At 40.7% G+C, this 17,968-nt stretch overlaps 1 protein-coding gene across 1 annotated transcript in view; it reads right to left on the bottom strand.

Annotated features, from left to right (window-relative positions):
* Nucleotides 1-1,908, bottom strand: part of Cycd (cyclin D) — a 63,691-nt gene extending 61,783 nt beyond the window's left edge. Inside the window, exon 1 of the mRNA XM_076437691.1 lies at nucleotides 443-1,908. Coding sequence (XP_076293806.1) covers nucleotides 443-640 — 198 coding nt within the window. The 5' untranslated portion in view covers nucleotides 641-1,908. The remainder of the gene's footprint in view (nucleotides 1-442) is intronic.
* Nucleotides 1,909-17,968: the final 16,060 nt, after the last annotated feature.

Genomic DNA, 17,968 nt, shown 5'->3' with positions numbered 1-17,968 from the left:
AGCTTCAAGAACGAGGGAAGAGTGCTCGCAGTATCATCTCGATTTCGCCGGAGGGTATACAGTACGCGAACGAAGTTAAAAGTTAAAATCCCCAGCGAATACCCGACCACGATAAAACAGATCGAGCCTCGGTGATGTACCTCGGGCGAAGAATCTGTCAACACGAGCTTGTCAATATCGAGCGAGAGAACCGCGGAGAGTAACGATCGGCGTGTGTGTCGCTGGAAAAGCTCGAGCTGAAAAAGCTTCCCTCGTTGAAACGAAAAATTCAAGGCGGAATCCACCGGTGACCCGAGAACGGATTCCCTTCGATTTTCCACGAAACGTATCGTGGAAAATCCGAGGAACGTTCTCGAGACGGTGTGACCGTCGACGGAGGTGGGAAAGCGTTGAAATTTTGGGAAATTCAAGGGCGACACGTGGACCGGAAACGGGGGCTCACCTCCAACATCCACTCGGCGACGATTTTGCGCATGAGCGGGGAGATGTCCCTCTGCACACACTCGAAGTAAGAACTGCTGGGTGCGTATCTCTCTTCGGTTTTCAGCAGGTTCTGCAGGACACGGTCGTCGCAAAGTAGAGCGGGATCAGCGTAGGCTCTGCATTCTGTCTCGGTGGTCTCGCAGCACAGCAGATCCATGTTCTCCCGTGTCGCGTTCCTAACCTCTCGAGCACGCAGCGGCTGCAGCACAGCCTCCTCTATATCTCTCTCTCCTTGTCGCTCTCTCCCTGTCTCGCTGACTCTCGGTGATTCGCAACGAACACTACGAGAGATCGAAAAAGATTCCGTGTGTCAATAATTAATCACTGGATCGGACGTCGTCGTTCCTCCACGGTTTCTGGATCACGGACGTCGTCGACGTCTACGTCGTAGCCGCCGCGGTTGTCTCACTTTGTTCACGTGCCACGTTGCCAAACTGTTTTTCGTCGGCGCGACCAGACAGAGCATGCACGAATCGATCGTAAAGATACGGTGGAAAGAGAGTTCACACAGATCCGCCACGGGGAAAGACGCTGCTCTCTCTCTCTCTCTCTCTCGCCGGCCCGGACACACTCAAACACACTTCAACACAAAAATATTACGTGTATATATATATATATATATACAATCGTAGGTATATACGTACACACCGGTGAGATTATTATGTGTACACGTGCACGGGGTCGGAGCCTCTTGCGCGCTGTGTCTATGTATACGATAGACACGTACAGGACCTTGGTCTCGGGCAATGACTCCCGTTTGTATCACTCGCCTAGAGGCCGTCTACGCGAAAACAATATTATGTACCGCGTGTGCTCGCGGCCCGAACGAAAAAAAACAATGAAAAACGGAAAAACAAAAAAAAGAGAAGCGCGCTGCGACGGTTACGATGTTCTGCTTCCTTTCATCCGCACAATACACACTGTCCCGTGTCGTCGACGTCGTATCTCCCGTGTTTTTTTTTGTCTCTCTCTCGAACGTGACGTAGGTCCGGCTTTCGAAATTGTCTCGTTGACGTTTCTTCTTGACGGTGTTTTTTTTCTAGAAGATGCTCTCTGGGGGCCCTCTCTCGCGGAGAACACGCCTCTCGAACGGACCAGTTGATCTAATAAATAAGAAACTCCGTCGGGAGAGAGAGAGAGAGAGAGACACAGAGGGAGACGAACACGTAGAATTCGAATAAATAAACGTAATTCGGCCTGTTGCGTTGCCTCGGTCGTGCGAGGTCTCGATAGTCCACGGATGGCCAAAATATGTGTTGCGGTAGGTCCCTCTGAGTCGAGAAGGAAACCGTTTTCCCTTCGTTTTTTGTTCGAACAAGTCCGATTTAAATGTCCAACGACGATGCAAGACAGCCTACCGTCACACTCCCCTTGTCACGATCCGACACTGGCGACTTACCAGGTCAGAATACGGCTGCTCTTGCATTTCTACGTCGGCCCTCCCGAAGGGGAGTAGGTGCGTCCCCACCACTCGATCCCGCCGGTCACGTGACCACCGATCGATCCCTACCACCGCGGCGCCAGCGCATCACGTGAAACAAGACTGACCCCCCACCACCGAACCTCGAGTTGATTGGGGCGCCAGTGCCAGATTCGCATCGTGTAACAGGAGCCACGGACCGTCTAGCGAGCACAGGGTCGTCACCTCCGCAGTCTCGCAGTCTCGCGCCTCGCGCCGCCTTGGAGATCGTGCTGTTCTAACCCTTCCTCCACCAGCTCCACTAGGATCTTTAAACCTCATGATTTCCTTAGAGTACTCAAATTTCTAACAAATACGTTCTACTATATGTATAATAATATTGTAACGTTCTATTTCATTTTACAAATTTCTCTATTACATTCTATAACAGAAAAATGGTATTATCGCCTGTCCTGTCCTACAACGTGGAGTCAGATTCGTGATTAATACTAGTTATGTTACAATACTATACTTTTGTGATTTTATAAGAATTGATTGTATAAATAGCTTTATCTTTATCTTTAGTAGAGCACGTAATAAAATCAATCTTGTCATTTTTATAAGGGAACATGTACCAGTTACTTTCAAGTAATAAGTTTCTTTCTTTTTCTATGAAATTCTGAATTACTAATTAAATCGCTACAGTCACGAAATAAGTTGTAGCGCAATGGTTTAACTTTTATCAGTATGTTCTCTTTTAACGTACGAAGATGAAGATGCTCGGAATTATAAATGTGGTCCAACTATATGATTAATTAGGTTCTTGAATCAGGACGGTATATAATAGATTGTTTTTGTAGTAGAATTGGTTGCTTGATTAAGTGTTGCACGCGTAGATTATTCTACAGAATTGTTTTCGAAACTAATTTTGGTAATTCTATCTTTTTTATCTTCTTATCCTCATTGACTGATCTCTCACTGTCGCTTCGCGATTGGTTCAGCCTCGAGGTGGTGGGGATGGCACTGTGACGCTAAGGAGTAGTCACAGCGCGACGCTGTAGAGGGGCATTATGTTTATACATACTTCTATACGTTAACCACTTATTTTTGCGCTCATTTCGAATCTGTCCTTAATTTTTCTCCTAGACGCACAGTTTTGGAGAAATTTGAGCTTAAAAAAATAAGACATATTTTTCAACTTTGAACAAATATTGTGATGTTATTATAAAAGATATTGAATTGTTCTTTGCAGCAAAAGATTCTGTAGACTTTCCCGAATACAGCGATATCCAATATTAATACATTATGTTTGTTTAAACATGTTTAAACAATCACTAAAGGCGGAGAGACACCACTTTTGCACCAGTTTTTGAGGATATTTTTCAATTTATCTCAAAAAATAAGGGTCCAGCGGAAAATCGAACTATACTACGCGATAGAGCAGACTTTTATCTTGAGAAACCCTCCTTTGAAGTTTGCATGGTCGACGTTTTTTTCGAACCAGAAAGCAAAATATCTTCGGCCGACATGAGTTGCCGCCAGTGCCGCTTACCGCTAGAACAGGCGTTTAAACATGTTTAAACAATCATAATGTATTAATATTGGATATCGCTGTATTCGGGAAAGTCTACAGAATCTTTTGCTATAAGGAACAATTCAATATCTTTTATAATAACACCACAATATTTGTTTAAAGTTTAAAAATATGTTTTTTTTTTCAAAGTTATGTTTTTCAAAAACTGTGCGTCTAGGAAAAAAATTAACAACAGATTCGGAATCAGCGCGTAAAACTCTATAAGAACCATCCAACAGTAGTTGTGGAACAAAATTGGAGTTGGACAGTGTAATTAAAAGACCCAGAAACGTTAAAGTTGTTTATTCACCGAATTAGTTCGGCAAGTCTTGACTCGATAATTTGTTGTTATAAGTTTTGTAATGGCCGTCGAAGAATCTGTTCTCTCGAGCACGATGGCCACGTTGAACGTTCAACGACGTGGCATAGGGTGCCATTTACACGCGGCACGTTAGCTCGAGTCAGTTCGAAGAATTACGAACCTACTCGTTTTAATTCGTTCGTGTTAGACACTGAAATGCTCCGCATTGCTATTCGCTGTTCAAATTTTCAGTTCTGTACAAATTAATCTTGACCACATACAATTCTACGAAACTCGCCGAACGTTGATAAAGATGGCGTCGGAAAAGATCGGGAAGTCCGTCGAACGAAAGTTAGCTCCCAGAGGTGTCTCTGCTGTACACGCGACGGGAAATAAGGAACTCTAAGAATTCGTCTGCTAACGAGACGTCGTTAACACCTTTGAAAACTAACGTTGATCGTGATAGTTGCGTAAATCAGATTTCGATAGAACTTGTAGGACACGAAAAAGGACAAAGCAATCGCTAGACTGCGGATCTTATGCAAAGTAAAAATTGTCTACATTGATTGCAGGAAATGGAAACCAGATTGAATGCTATTTCTTCCCTTAATGATCTTAATAGAGAAATCATATACGTATCGACATTTTCAATGTTTTAAATTCTCCAACAATTTTGAATTTCCACAGTCTACCACTCACTGTAATCAATTTTAACCCTGAAGACATTATTTTTTCCCCTCTATACCATGCAAGTTTTGTGTATATCTATGGCCGTGAACAGACAGAAGACAAGTACCTCGCTGACAGTAAACTTTTACAAAGCCCTACAATTCGATTATTGCAAATAACGAAAATGTTCAAGATGATCAAAGCTATTGGACCATCCTGTCGACGTGTACGTATCTTTTTTCCTTTGATAATCGTGTAAAAATAGAGTTGGGCGTGTTCGAAATGGTCACGTTAGAGGGATCACCCTCTATCACGAGACTTGGGCAGCTCTGGCCGCGTTTTATGCACCATGCATATCAACATCGAGCGTGCACGAAGGGTTCGAAGGCGAAGGAATGAATCCGAGATTCGCTAGCGCCTGACAATCAGATCCAGAGCCGTCGGTTCCCGTGCCGTGATCGAACGAGCTTACGTCTTCCCTCGTTTCACTGAGAAATTCTTGGAGCGTGTATAGGGAAAGTAAGGGCTACTTCCGCCGGATAATTTCAACGGTCCGGGAGAAAGAAACGGTCCGTGTAGGAGTGGGAATGTCCTTCGTGCACGAAACCCGCGGGTTCTTCTCTCTCTCTCTCCCTCTCCCTCTCTCTTACTCTTTCTCTCTCTCTCTCGTTTGCGCTCGCTACACGCTTACTACGTCGACGTACGTGGAACTTACGCGACCGGATGTTGCCACCGCGCGTACCAGACGACGTCGTAACTACCGAACAATAAGTGTTACGCTGGAATACTACGAGCGAGTAAATCGGAACGGTCTCGAGTACTCCGGATGAGAGGTTGTACTCTCCCCGAACACCGACTAATCAGATGCTCGATTGCTAGGTGCTCTCGCATAATAGATCGGGCCCCGATTAGATCAGCTACGCCCACGGAGGACACGCAGGATAAAATATTGCGAAATCAACCACTCGCTTTACGGTAACGAGCCAGATTCATGCTCGAGATTCCCGGCTCAATTAACCCCAGAAGCCAGAAAGAGCGATGCTCGAGCCGTTATACATGAAAAGATCAAGGGAGGCCGAAATGTCGAAGAAATAGTATTTTTCGTATTTCACCCTAGGATTATAATCTAGTACCTGAAAGCAGAAGCAAATGATTTAATTACGAAGTCACTCGGAACGTATTCCCGACTTTTTCGGGACGATACTAATTTTTTTCTTGTTTTGATTATTCGAGACATCTTTCCGATTAAAACGAATCCCTCGGTGACGTGATTCCGAGTATATTTGATTGTCTATCTCGCCGATTATAATTATTCGAATCGATGGTATAAACTGTTGCGACATATATATAAACAGCTCAATCTAAAGTGCACTCTGTGCGGCAGGATTTGTTGTATAAATTGTTAACCAATGAATTAATATAGCATTGCAGCTAGGTAACATTATAATAGGTTATATTATCCGAATTAATCCACGTTTTGTTAAGTCACCTAATTGGTCATGCCTGCAGCTTCATGTCCGGCAATTATATCAGACACCATGTCATATTCGTTGACTAGAAGCGCCAACTTTTCTTTTCTTCACTTTCAGCGCAGATCGTATCAATGGAATTTAAATTTCAAATGCTATAGTCAGTCGCATTCATTAACTTTTCGCTGCTCTGGATGCTATTAGTTCACCTTAATTAGGCTTTACTGTTATTTTTAGCCGGCACGTAGTACTCCAAGTGTTTCGAACTGGTTGAAAGAACCAACTGGTTACAATGAATGGCGTGTTCATAACGAATCACTGTAGCTATTACAGCTTTGTATAACAAAGCAACGAGGATTTTCCTCAATCGTGTCTGTTTCTTAACACTGACCTACTATAAATCTATGAATAGGCTTTTTAATGAGTAGATTGTACATAGATCTTATGCAGGCATGAAACATGAGCAGACATGAAACATTAATGAGTCTATTATTTAAACAAATTATTGAGATTAGTTTCAGACATCAATTAAGAGTATCTCAAATGTTAACCTACGGTTTTTAAACGAATTCGATCACTTAAACAGCGATATGTCTAAGAAACATTGAGAAATCGAATTTTTTCTTTATCAACTGGGATTCACTTTGTATAAAACTTTGAAAAAATATCGAGGACATCGTTTAATTTTTATAGAACTGCAATCTGTAAAACTTCTACAGAAAATACGCTTTTTTTGGAGATTTTCCATTTCTTTTAAACGTGTTTGCCTTATCCATTAATAATCATTAGACTGCGGCTTATGCGTACAATTTAAATCAGTGGAGGTATTCAAAATATTCAAGGCCACCAGTGTATTAGTTTCACCTTAACAAGATGTAATCAAAAGAAGAATGCAATATTTAATAATCATAATAAGACGCAACTTCCATAAAAATATAAATGTGATTATCTGAATTCGGAAGAAATTCACAGCCGTGTTAGGTGGAACGTCCTTGAATATTTTCGTAATTCTTGTTAAGCAGAACAGAAGAAATACAACATTGTCTCCGTAACTGTCGTAAAGGTCTCTATCATAACTGTGAAAATCGCGTCCCCGGTATGATTTGTTGTCGTTGAGGTTGGGACCGCGTGTTCTTTGCCTGGCCATCATCTGACGAACGAATAGCACTCGTGTTTCCCAAACAGCGTGCAGCCAGTCCTCTCGGAGCTGCGACAAAGTGGCCAACCTACCTGTTGCAACCACGTGGTCGGACACGTCTTCGAAGATTTATGCCGCTGGAAAGCCAGGCGAATATCCTCGCCTCCAGCCGGTTTAAATGGCTTCGGCGCTGCCCTATACGAGCCCTCCTTCGCCGCGCTAGTATTTAATTTCACTAGAGCATGAATGTTCCGGTCGGTGCTTACCCATCTTTTACGATACGCCTTGCAACTTCTTCCCCTTCGAACCCTGCCGAGGAATCGCTTTGAAGGAGCTTGCAGCGGCCTTCGGGAAATTGAATCTCGACCGTGCAATTCGCTTCTTTGTTTCGCCTTTCGAAAAAATGCTTCCAGGCACGCCTTGCCACCATAGACAATATTTTAAAATGGGATTTTCCCTTCAGAAATCGGCAGTAGTGCCTACAATGGTTTTTTTCTTCTTTTTCCACAATTATATTCTCCAGAGAATAAGTTAAGTATTCTCCGGAGAACCTCAATGAATTTTTATTCTACTAAAAACGTAAACGCTTAAAGTATAGTAATCGACAATACGGGACTGGTGATTAAGTTTTGAAAGCCATACAAAATTAACCGAGACAAAAATTCCCCCGAATTTCGTACCCGATTTATTAACATTGTAAAAATTCATTGCAATTACCTAGATGATGTTCTTCTTCGTTCTCTAATCCGGGTTTGCCTTACTTTGTATTGAAACTTTTTAATGACTTGATTCATACAATGGACGTAATTGAACTTTATTTAAAAATGCTATTTTTAATAACTTCTTTTCCGATGATAATCAGGCCGTTTCACTGTTCTGGCCATTTGTAGTCGCAAGCCCGGTTTCTGGTCGGGTCGGCATCTTCTGTCGAGCTGGTTCGTTGTTTATCAGCGAACTATAATACAGTCAGATAAGCGTCTGTTGCATTTACAAATTTATGCGGTCGTGGATGCGGGCGTGCAAGAAGGTCCTGCCCACCTCGCTCGGTAAATAATACAAATAGATCACGTGTTCAATAAAACATTTTCGAACGGCAGATCTATGCACACGAGAACCGTAACACTGTTTAAATAAAACAAGGTTGTTAAACGCAGAATTATTTCGGCCACACGAGTTTCACTTTCATAATTTTGTTCCGCAGAGAATGTCACTCGCGTTCAATGATATCTCTCTTGAAATAGGAATGATGTGTCCCTTATCGAAACAGTAGAAGATTAGTATATGTATATAAAGAAATCGCAATATTCACCGCAACAAAACCACCGAGACCGAATCAATAAAACAAACCGATTACCGAACAATCATGTAAATTGTACGAGTCTACACACATTATGTTTCCCATAAAGATAAGAATACTAATTAAAGGTTAAGATGACATTCCGCCGGGAATCAACGTGAACTCACTTATGCGATTGCTTTTGTAATCAATGTTTATCCAGAACATATGTTTAACTGCATATTTCGGCGTCTTCAATCTCTAAATGAGAGAGAGAGAGAGAGGATGATCGACGTTGTACTCCTTCGCAATACTGATCATCGACGAATTAATTCATTCTACAGAATGGAATGTCAGGATTGCCGGGATGCGACCAAATTGCATCTAATCATTCTCATTACGATGCAGTCGCGTTCAATAAGCAATGCGACTAATAACGCAATCAAGCTCTAATTCGTGGCAATTACCTACGCATAGTTTTCTGCGTTTGTAAAATGATTATTATGGTTGTCGTAACCTCTCGGTATAACACAACGGTAAGCTGCTGTATTATGTTTACAGTTTACATCATATAAAATCGATTTAATTGTAAATTATGCGGACGTAACCTAAATGGAGATTGATATTGCTTAGATACAATTACATTGGTTGAATAAGTGCAGTTCTACTTCCACCCTTGTGTCAACACCTGAATACCTAAGTATCCACTTCCAATTTGTTCCAGAAATTTTCTTACCGTTCTTGCAGACAAATAGTTGAAAATAGTTGTAAAAATTATATTAGATGTGTGTAGAATATTGCAGAAGTTTTGGTTCTTTTTATATTTAAAAGGCGAAAGATTATAACAATTAAAATGATATACATCAATATGATAAAGAATATTTTTAGCGTTGGCATAAGCTTGAAGAACTCGTTACACAAATCGTTACGGCATAATTTTCGTCTCTAGTTAACACTAAACCTACCACTGCCGGTCAAATGACCGATTTCATATTTTTCATTTTACAATTATTGAAACTGTGAAGTTAGTTACGTGAATATCGATTCCGTAGATTTTTTTACTCGGGCAAATAATGTAATAGAAATTGCACAAAGTCTAAATAAATAGAGCCTTGTAATTTCTGGAAAGCTAAGACATTTTAGTCGCTTTTCGTGCTCGGTAGGTTCAGCGTTAAATTGATTTTTATAATGCTGTTCTCCTACGATTGATGACTTGAATGGAGGTTTTGAAAATATGCTTTTTCAACGTCCTTTGAAACGACGCGCCGACGGTCTTTATCGTCGGTGTTAGAAGGTCGCGAGACGAATTTTTCCTTCCTCGGCAAACACGAACAGAATATCAGCCGGACCCGAGGACCGAGCTGCACCGAGGGAGCAAAGATAGAATTTATCGTTTCCACAGGAATCTAATCTCCGTGGCTTGCGGTGATCGCGATGTAACACATTTTCGAGTGTTTTCGGGTTCACGCTGATAAACGCGGAGGTTCATCGAGCGAACCTCCGAGAAACAGAAACCTGTTTGTTTCCCTTGGACAACGGGTTTACCGAAATTTACGTGCTCTGGCCTACAAATTTCGCCGGACAAAAGCCGGTAAGCAGGCTCCTTAGTTAGCGTACCGTACTCAACATTCACAGAAAGCGTTAACTCTCAACTGTGTGCCATCTACTGTGGGACTGGTTGCGTTTCTGAGTTCTGCAGTAATTTTCTGCAGTAATGTTACCGTTCATTATTTTCTATTCGATTTATTAGTACCGTTTTTTTAATTCTATTGATTACTATTCAATACTATCGTGCTACATATATGCATTTGTACTCTTTTATCCTTACCATTGATATTTATTCTTACTCTGTGTTTTTATTTTATTTATATACTAAATAGATAAGTTTATTTTTTAGCCTCTTGGCCATTTATTATAAATAGTGTTCATAACTACTATTATTAAAAATTCCATTTATTATTATTTATTATCCGTGTTTTTTAATTCTAGTAATTACCATTTAATGATTTAATGCTACTACTTACATTTGTATTCTTTTATCCTAACCATTACTATTTATTATTAGTGTGTTTTATTCTATTTATTACTACATAGATAAGTTTATTTTTTAGCCTCTCGGCCATATGTATTGCAATTTATTACTAGTTATCACTACTATTTTTTAATTAAAAAGAGAAAAGGTATTAAAAGCGACAGTTGCTCAAAGTTGCTTCGGTGTGGACATAGCTTCAGACTTCGGAGTAACGATGAGAGGAAATGTGAAGAGATCGACATGGTCTCGGAGAGAAAACGTAATTTTCCGACATTTATTTCTTCGAGACGTGCCGTTTTATCTCCGCTAAGGGTTTCCGGGATGAGAGTAGAAATTCTCTGGGGAATTGTCTGTTCTCCTAATTTCCTTTGTTTCGTGGACCGCGCCGAAATTGATGGACACGCTTCTCGCGTGGAAGAGCAAACACAAAAATGCCACCGTGACCTGAGACTTATTAAGTAATTATTCGTCGGTTACGTCGAACAGGCGACTCTTCTTCGACGGATCAACGTCCCCGTTTCTGTTACACACAGCAAGACCCCGCCAGACAAACTGAACTGCCGCTCAGGGCTAATTAGTGTTTAACTAGCGAAATAATCTTTTTTTTCGACCGGTTCACGCCCCCTACGCCAATGTCTCCACGGGCTCGTTCAAGACGGGCTGCGTGTGCTGATCGGACGACGATTTTTCGATCGTGACACACGTAATTTATTAGACAGTGAATCTTTATGCGAAATAAACATTTTCCATCTGGATTGCAACACACCGGAGTGAAACAGATTTTCTTCGTCAGTCTTAAAATAAAATAACTTCTTCAGGGACGAATTTCTTACAAACAAATTAATCGTATTTTATAAACAAATAAATTATATGTTATGCAATTTATTTATTGCCGAAAATCTTGAAAATCTGCAATTTTTCAGAATATGTTTAATTGACACAGATCTACAAAACGTATTTTTTAAATTTTCAATATAGGCCCACATAAAAAAGTTGAACATTCAACTTTCAGTATTTTTTCAACAATTCCGATTAATTGCAATTTTTGAAAAAATTTCTTTTCACATCCTTTAGTAAACTAATTGCTCTAGCTTCCCAAGAAAGTTCAAATCGTATAGTACAATATTAAAAAAAGTTATCGTCTTCTTTAGAGCGGTCTTAAACTTTTGTCCGCTACTGTATATGCCCGAATAGTTTTCTGTTGAATTGTGTTGAATTTTGTTTGAAATGACAATTAATAATGAACTTTCTAAAGCGTAGAGCACCGCGAGTGTCAACGAACCGACAGCTTATCCAAATCCATTTGCCGCTATCGGCAAGTTGAGCTCGTGTGGTACTGATCGTGTCACTCAAGCCGTGGTCGCCAACATAGTTGCAAACGAGCATCAATTTATCAGTCCATTCACTGATATCTCCTGTCCCCATTCCTACACCACTTCACTGAATGAAGATTTAGCAACGGTTTCAGTAAACATCCTCAACGAAGTCAAAGAATACCACTATCTGCGAGTCTGCGAGCAATCGATTCTCTGAGTGGAATCAAGTGCAAAGAGCATCTTCGGTCAAGCATCCGCTTCGATTTTTTAACGATAAGCTTATTCCACTACTTAACACTAAACAAATAATGAATACACGTTGTCTCATAATATCTCTATGTCCATTTCTGAAATATTATATAATAATAAAGACAATTCTTCGAAATATTTGTATAATAATTTCAATCAATTAATCGTATTACGATTTGGACAAAATATGTTCAAATTTTCACTTTAAATATTGGAAAACTATACAATTCATAAATATCTGAAACGTGTTGTATATCATAATACTTACAGTAGATTGAAATTACTATATAAAAATGTTAGAAAAATTATCCCTGTACTTCAGTTTGTGTTTTATATTCCATTTTTCAAGAATTAACATAGCGGCGAGTTTATACATATACATAAAATGCTTTTATCCTAAGAAACGAACGGTTACGCGAATTTGGATATATGTACGTGAATTTCGTGCAGCAACGTATCCACGGAAAAATAACAATTATTACAATATAAGGTATCCAGCGGTACGTTCAATTAAACCGGATAAAATTGATGAGCTTTAGAGTCTCTTCAAACCATGAATGGTACCATCATCGAGGGTTCTCAATCTGGCGGATTCATTTAAATAACATCAGCGGCTTCTCTTGATCGGTTCGCACATTTCCTCCAAAAGTGAAGCAGTTCCTGGAAACAGGTGTAACGAAGCGCGATCGAGTTTATCGACGGGCTATCGTGTCCAGGAGTTCTCTTTTAGTTTTTGGACCGCTCCGCGAGTTTGCTACAAGGTTCGCTGGATAGGTCCGTTAAGGTATAAGTGGCATTCCATTCCTCAGGCAGCGTTGCTTCTGCCCAATGCGCGGGACTTGTCTCGTCGATTGGCTGGGAACGAAATCCCGGGCGAGGTCTTTATAAAAATTCCAAAAAGAATTCCCCAAAGGAGCTATCTTGGACACTGATCGGCCATTAATTGATGGGAAAGGGGCGCGACGCTGACGAGACAAATCCGGCATTCCCAGCGTAATTGAATCTTATAAATAAATCGGACCGGTCCTCGGTCTTCGTTTCGAGAAAAACTGTTCTTCCGCGCGAACTTCGATCTTTGAAGTTCGAGCATCGCCGAAAGCAACTAAAAATGTCTGCTAGGTTTGGTCACTTGGATCAAATGTTTCTTATATTATGTTCTCCGTATCTTCATTGGCCTGGATCGGTTTGTTTGACCCTGATCGCTAGACTGCGGATTTTACTAATTTTACGATGAAAAATAAGTCAAAATAAAACAGTAGCTCTGTGTGAAACATCTATGAACTTATTGTTACGGTATTTCGCCCCGTAAAAGATGATTTTCATATTTCTTTTTGGTAGAACACAACTATTAGAAATCCTGTTAACAGACTTGCAATAAATAATGGCACCCAATGCTGGATAGAGAGAATGCTGTACACTGTACACTGCGATGTCTTCAATTTTTAAAACTTTATCGAGCTGTAATTACTTTATGATTACTAGACTGCAGATCTTTATGCAAAATAAAAATTGCCTGTATTGGTTGCAGGGAATAGAAAGTTCAATTTAAAAAATTCTTCAACAATTTTGGACTTCATCTACTCAATTTTCCTATAAATGCATCAAGATCCGCAGCCCTATGATTACACTAAATTAAATCATTTGGATTTCTAATAGTGTTGGTTTACGAATAACGCAGAATAAAAAGCTGAACGTGAGTATTTAATTGATTCAAGGAAAACCTGAAGTATAGGAGAACCTCCACGAACACAGGCGTTGATGGTCAAAGTGTTAATTGATTAATTATCGGAGTAGTTTATCCAGCGATCAATGTCGATAATCGCCGCCTCTCTGCGTCACGTGTTTCAATTCGATCGAGGTTTCGATTCTGCCACCGTGGCGACGACACTCCCGATCAAGGAGCCCCTCTTGGCCCAACATTATTTGGCTTATCTGCACCATAAGTGGGCGTGCTCGATAATTCCGTTGCCTGCAGCCCTGACCGTATGATTTATACGTCGGTGCATAATGTGTCGCATCCTTCGATGAGCCTTCCGATTGCATAAGTGAGCACCAGGGTTAGGCGTCGCGACTGCTCGAAGCCTCGACGTGGCGCCAGCCTCTCGTATTGTACCAGACTGTCCACATGTAGCAAATGCAGCACGTGCATCACTTCGAAAGCCGGATGGATGATGTTTGCTCTACGACCCCTCGCCCCGACTCGCAACAACGCGAAAACGCCACTTTTCAGCGCGTTTCACCATCGGCTCTATCCAGTAATAAATGACCAATCAGAGACGCTGATGATTGTCTGCGATCGAGGCTAACTTCGATCCAACCTTCGAAGCCTTTTCATAGATAATTCCCGAGCTAAGTTGATATTTTTATTGCACACATTTTTGCATTGACAATCACGTGTTACGGTAGGATATGTACACATTTTTAAGCAGGGATAAACTCACTGTTTCAATGAAAAAACTGTCATCGCCCTTAATTCTCTCTATCAAAACTTCTAGAATTTTCCCATAAAAAAGGACCAGCGCAATTTTCATACAATTCGATTGAACTTTTTCTTATCGAGGGACACTTCAGTGGGTATTTTCAAGGTGGAAACACAGTCTTTCTAGCTTCTTATTTTGCAACATTTCAGTTTTAATGTTAAAAATCGTTTCCCTACTATCCATTATTAGACAATCCTTAGAACTATATGTAGAGTTGACGAGGTTTAGGATTATTTACTGCTTTAGTCATCAATTTTTGTAAACATATTTCTAGAGGTACTTCTTCCGATTTTTATATCTAGGCCTGTATACGAAATATCGTAAGTTTTATAGGGAACGAGAAATAAATATGTCTGTAGGTATGTACGTGGGCCAAAGTTAACGATCGAGCCTTAATGCCAACAACATACAATATTTTGGAAAGAGGTCGTAGACCCGCGGATTCACCTCTACGAGGCGAGTGGCAATGAAGACGATACGCAACGGACGTGTTCGAAAAACAGTGTCAGCCGATACAGCGTATACATGTATACACTATACAGTATACAGTATAATACATAGCGGCTTTCCGATCCATCAGAGAACCAACACTCCATTACACCGTTGTAATTGATTGTTAGACGTCGTAATTCTCCACTCCCGCAACAATAACCTGGGAAACCATAACAACGGAGTGGATTAGCTGCGATCCCTTTCTAAATAGGTGGGAACACCGGAAATGATGTTTCCGATTGAACAAAAGCGACACCGCGCCCCTAATCAACGTGAAGTCGATCTCATTACCCGGTGAAACGGCGATCACAGTTCCTGTGGATCGACCCGTGAATTCCGGCAATAGACTCTGTTTGGACACCTCGAAATGCGTGAACTGTAATCATCGCATTGTCGACGATTTCGGGCTGGGTTCTACAAGGGCTGGGCCCGCACCAGCGGCAGGACTAAAAGGATTCGGGTTTGGTTTCACCCTGGAACGGGAAACCAGAATTCCAGCTGATGGGGCCCTGGGTACCTGAACCGTTAATGACCCGCGTACCTGTCTCTTCGAGAAGCCTCTTCGAGAATGGCCGAACATTGTTTCCCCCGTGGGGCGAGCAACCTCAAGGGTTGCTGAACGACAATAAACCGGTACAATGCCGGAGCGAGGCTCTCCGGCACCGCCGCCATTCACCCGAAAAAAGGATCTTCGACTTACCGTCGGATTTACTGCTTGGATTTACTACACGACGCGACGGGAATACGCTTCCCGATATACCTTCTCCGATCAGCTGAAGGGCATCCCGCAGAGCAACGATCTACCTGGAAGCTGAAAAGGCCCTAAGAGTTGAGAGCAAGTCTGAGCAAGTCTCCTGCGGGATCACTTTGGCTGTCCTCGGTGTAGAAGTAATTAAACGCGATTGGGAATCCTTGTTTACAAGGACCTCCTCCGCTTCGAGGACTTCCTGTAGTCTCTTGGACCGAATGTCGGTGACTGGCCTGATCTACAATGGCTGTAAAAACTATTCGTAGTACGAATTTTCTGCAGGTTGCAGTTCTTTTCAGATGTTAGGATTAGTTCACTGGGTAGTGTGTAGACTGCGGATCTTTATGCATTTATCAAGAAATTAACTGGATGGAATATAGAACATTGAAAAATATAAAAGATCCAAGAATATATTGTTATGTTGTTCTCAACGTAAAACGACTATTAAGGGGTGCCAATGAATTTTTATTTGACCACTGGTTCCCACAATCGATGCGAATACTCTTTTTTCCAGTAAAAATTGGTAAACGTCGCGAATTTTATGTTGTTTGTCTTTGCTATAGTAAACATTTAGAAGGTACATTTCGTGGATCTAAATCTAAGTTATGAAAATGTACTTCCTTGAAGTAGGGGTGATTCCCGAGGTCATTTGAAGTAAAATTGTTTTCTTATCAAGCAGTTATTAACGAAAAATGTGGATCAATTAGAGCGCGGATACAGCGGACGGATTCCAGCTTAGTTACGCGACAGGTCTCTAAGTGACGCTAGCATCGGCCGAGCCGGAAAGAAATCAGTTTTCATGTGTACCTCTCTTTTCTTGCAAATGATGCAGACAATTTTTATTTTGCCTAAAGACTCCCTGTCTAGTCATTGCTCCTAATAGAAGAAGAAAGAAATCAATTTTCATGTATACCTCCCTCTTCTTGCAAATGATGCAGACAATCTTTATTTAGTATAAAGATTCCCATAATTATTGCTCATATAATAGGAACATAGTTACTAAAGATTCTTAAATGATTTTAATTATGTGAAGGACACTAGATATTATGGAAATTAATTTCAAAGAAAGAATCGAGTAAGAGCTCTGAAGTTGTGAATGTGTATTTTGCACATTGTTTTACCGTTGATAATTACTGTTTCTTTCATTAAGAAATTGTAGGGTTGAGTGACTAGCATTGCAGCATCGTGACAGGGATGCTGCTCCGTAACACGGTACTAAATAACCACACCCTTTTAACGATCTCCCATAACTAAATCTATGAAATACTGGTGCTTATCGCGCACCGTGTTGATAAGTACTTCCGCTGCTCTTTGATAAAGGAGCGCTCGATACGAAGTTCTAACGGTGTTGTTTGTAAAAATGGGGGCTTTCATTGCGCCCGTGCTACAATCTACTTCTATCATTTATCGAATATACTTAACGGCGCCTTTTTCTGTCACGTTCGAGTGAAGTTTGTCCATCTTCTTGACTCATTTCTGACGACATATCACAGAACACTCGGCGCTTGATTTTCAATCTTCAATCTCAACAATAATGTTTAGAAGCAATTTCTAACAACACTATTTTTTCACGAGTATATTTTGAATCTAAAGTATGAAATCAATCGTATTCACTTAAAAATAAACCTTAATCACTAGAAGCGTGATAAGAGTATCATATATGAGATGATTGAATACCAACCAAAAAAAGCGTTTTGAGATTATTTTCTTTTCACCCAATTTAATTAATTATTCCACTAGCAACAGTCGCTAATAATAAATTAAAAACCGAAGTATGATAGCATCGACGGTTACTAGAGAAATTATAAATCTAATCACGCAGATTGGACAAATCAAGACTTTCTTAAGAAAGGCTAATAAATGTTTTCATGGTCAAAGCTTATTCGCAATTGTTTCTACCAATTTGTCCCTTATTCTGCAACCTTTCAGCTTGAATGAAAAAAATTGTCATTGACCTCTTGATGCGCAATCTTTTTACAAAATGTCGACCGTCAACAATTTTGTCGTCACATTCTGAAGAAGGGCCAACTTTGATAAAAATGTTCGAGGTCACGACTGATTCAGCAACTTTTGTCCTTATTTTTCCCTGATTCTACAATATTTCAGCTTCGGTTTAAAAAAGTTTCATCGATCTGTCGCTACGAAGAGTCTCGCACGATTTTCTCAGAAAAATTCCCAAACGTTCCCATCACCGTCATCGATACTCTTCGATTCGTGTAACCACGTTCGTAATTAGCGACGGACGACGTTCCCTTACGCAATCTTTATTACATACGCGAGCCACGAGGCTGTTGCACACGCGTAATGATAATCACCATAGGCGCCGGCGCCAATAATTGCTCG

This window comes from Lasioglossum baleicum, chromosome 14 (assembly GCF_051020765.1).
Source record: "Lasioglossum baleicum chromosome 14, iyLasBale1, whole genome shotgun sequence".
Classification (NCBI taxonomy): Eukaryota; Metazoa; Arthropoda; class Insecta; order Hymenoptera; family Halictidae; genus Lasioglossum; species Lasioglossum baleicum.
The sequence above is the reverse complement of the archived record's forward strand: the minus strand, read 5'-3'. Positions and strand labels throughout refer to the sequence as shown.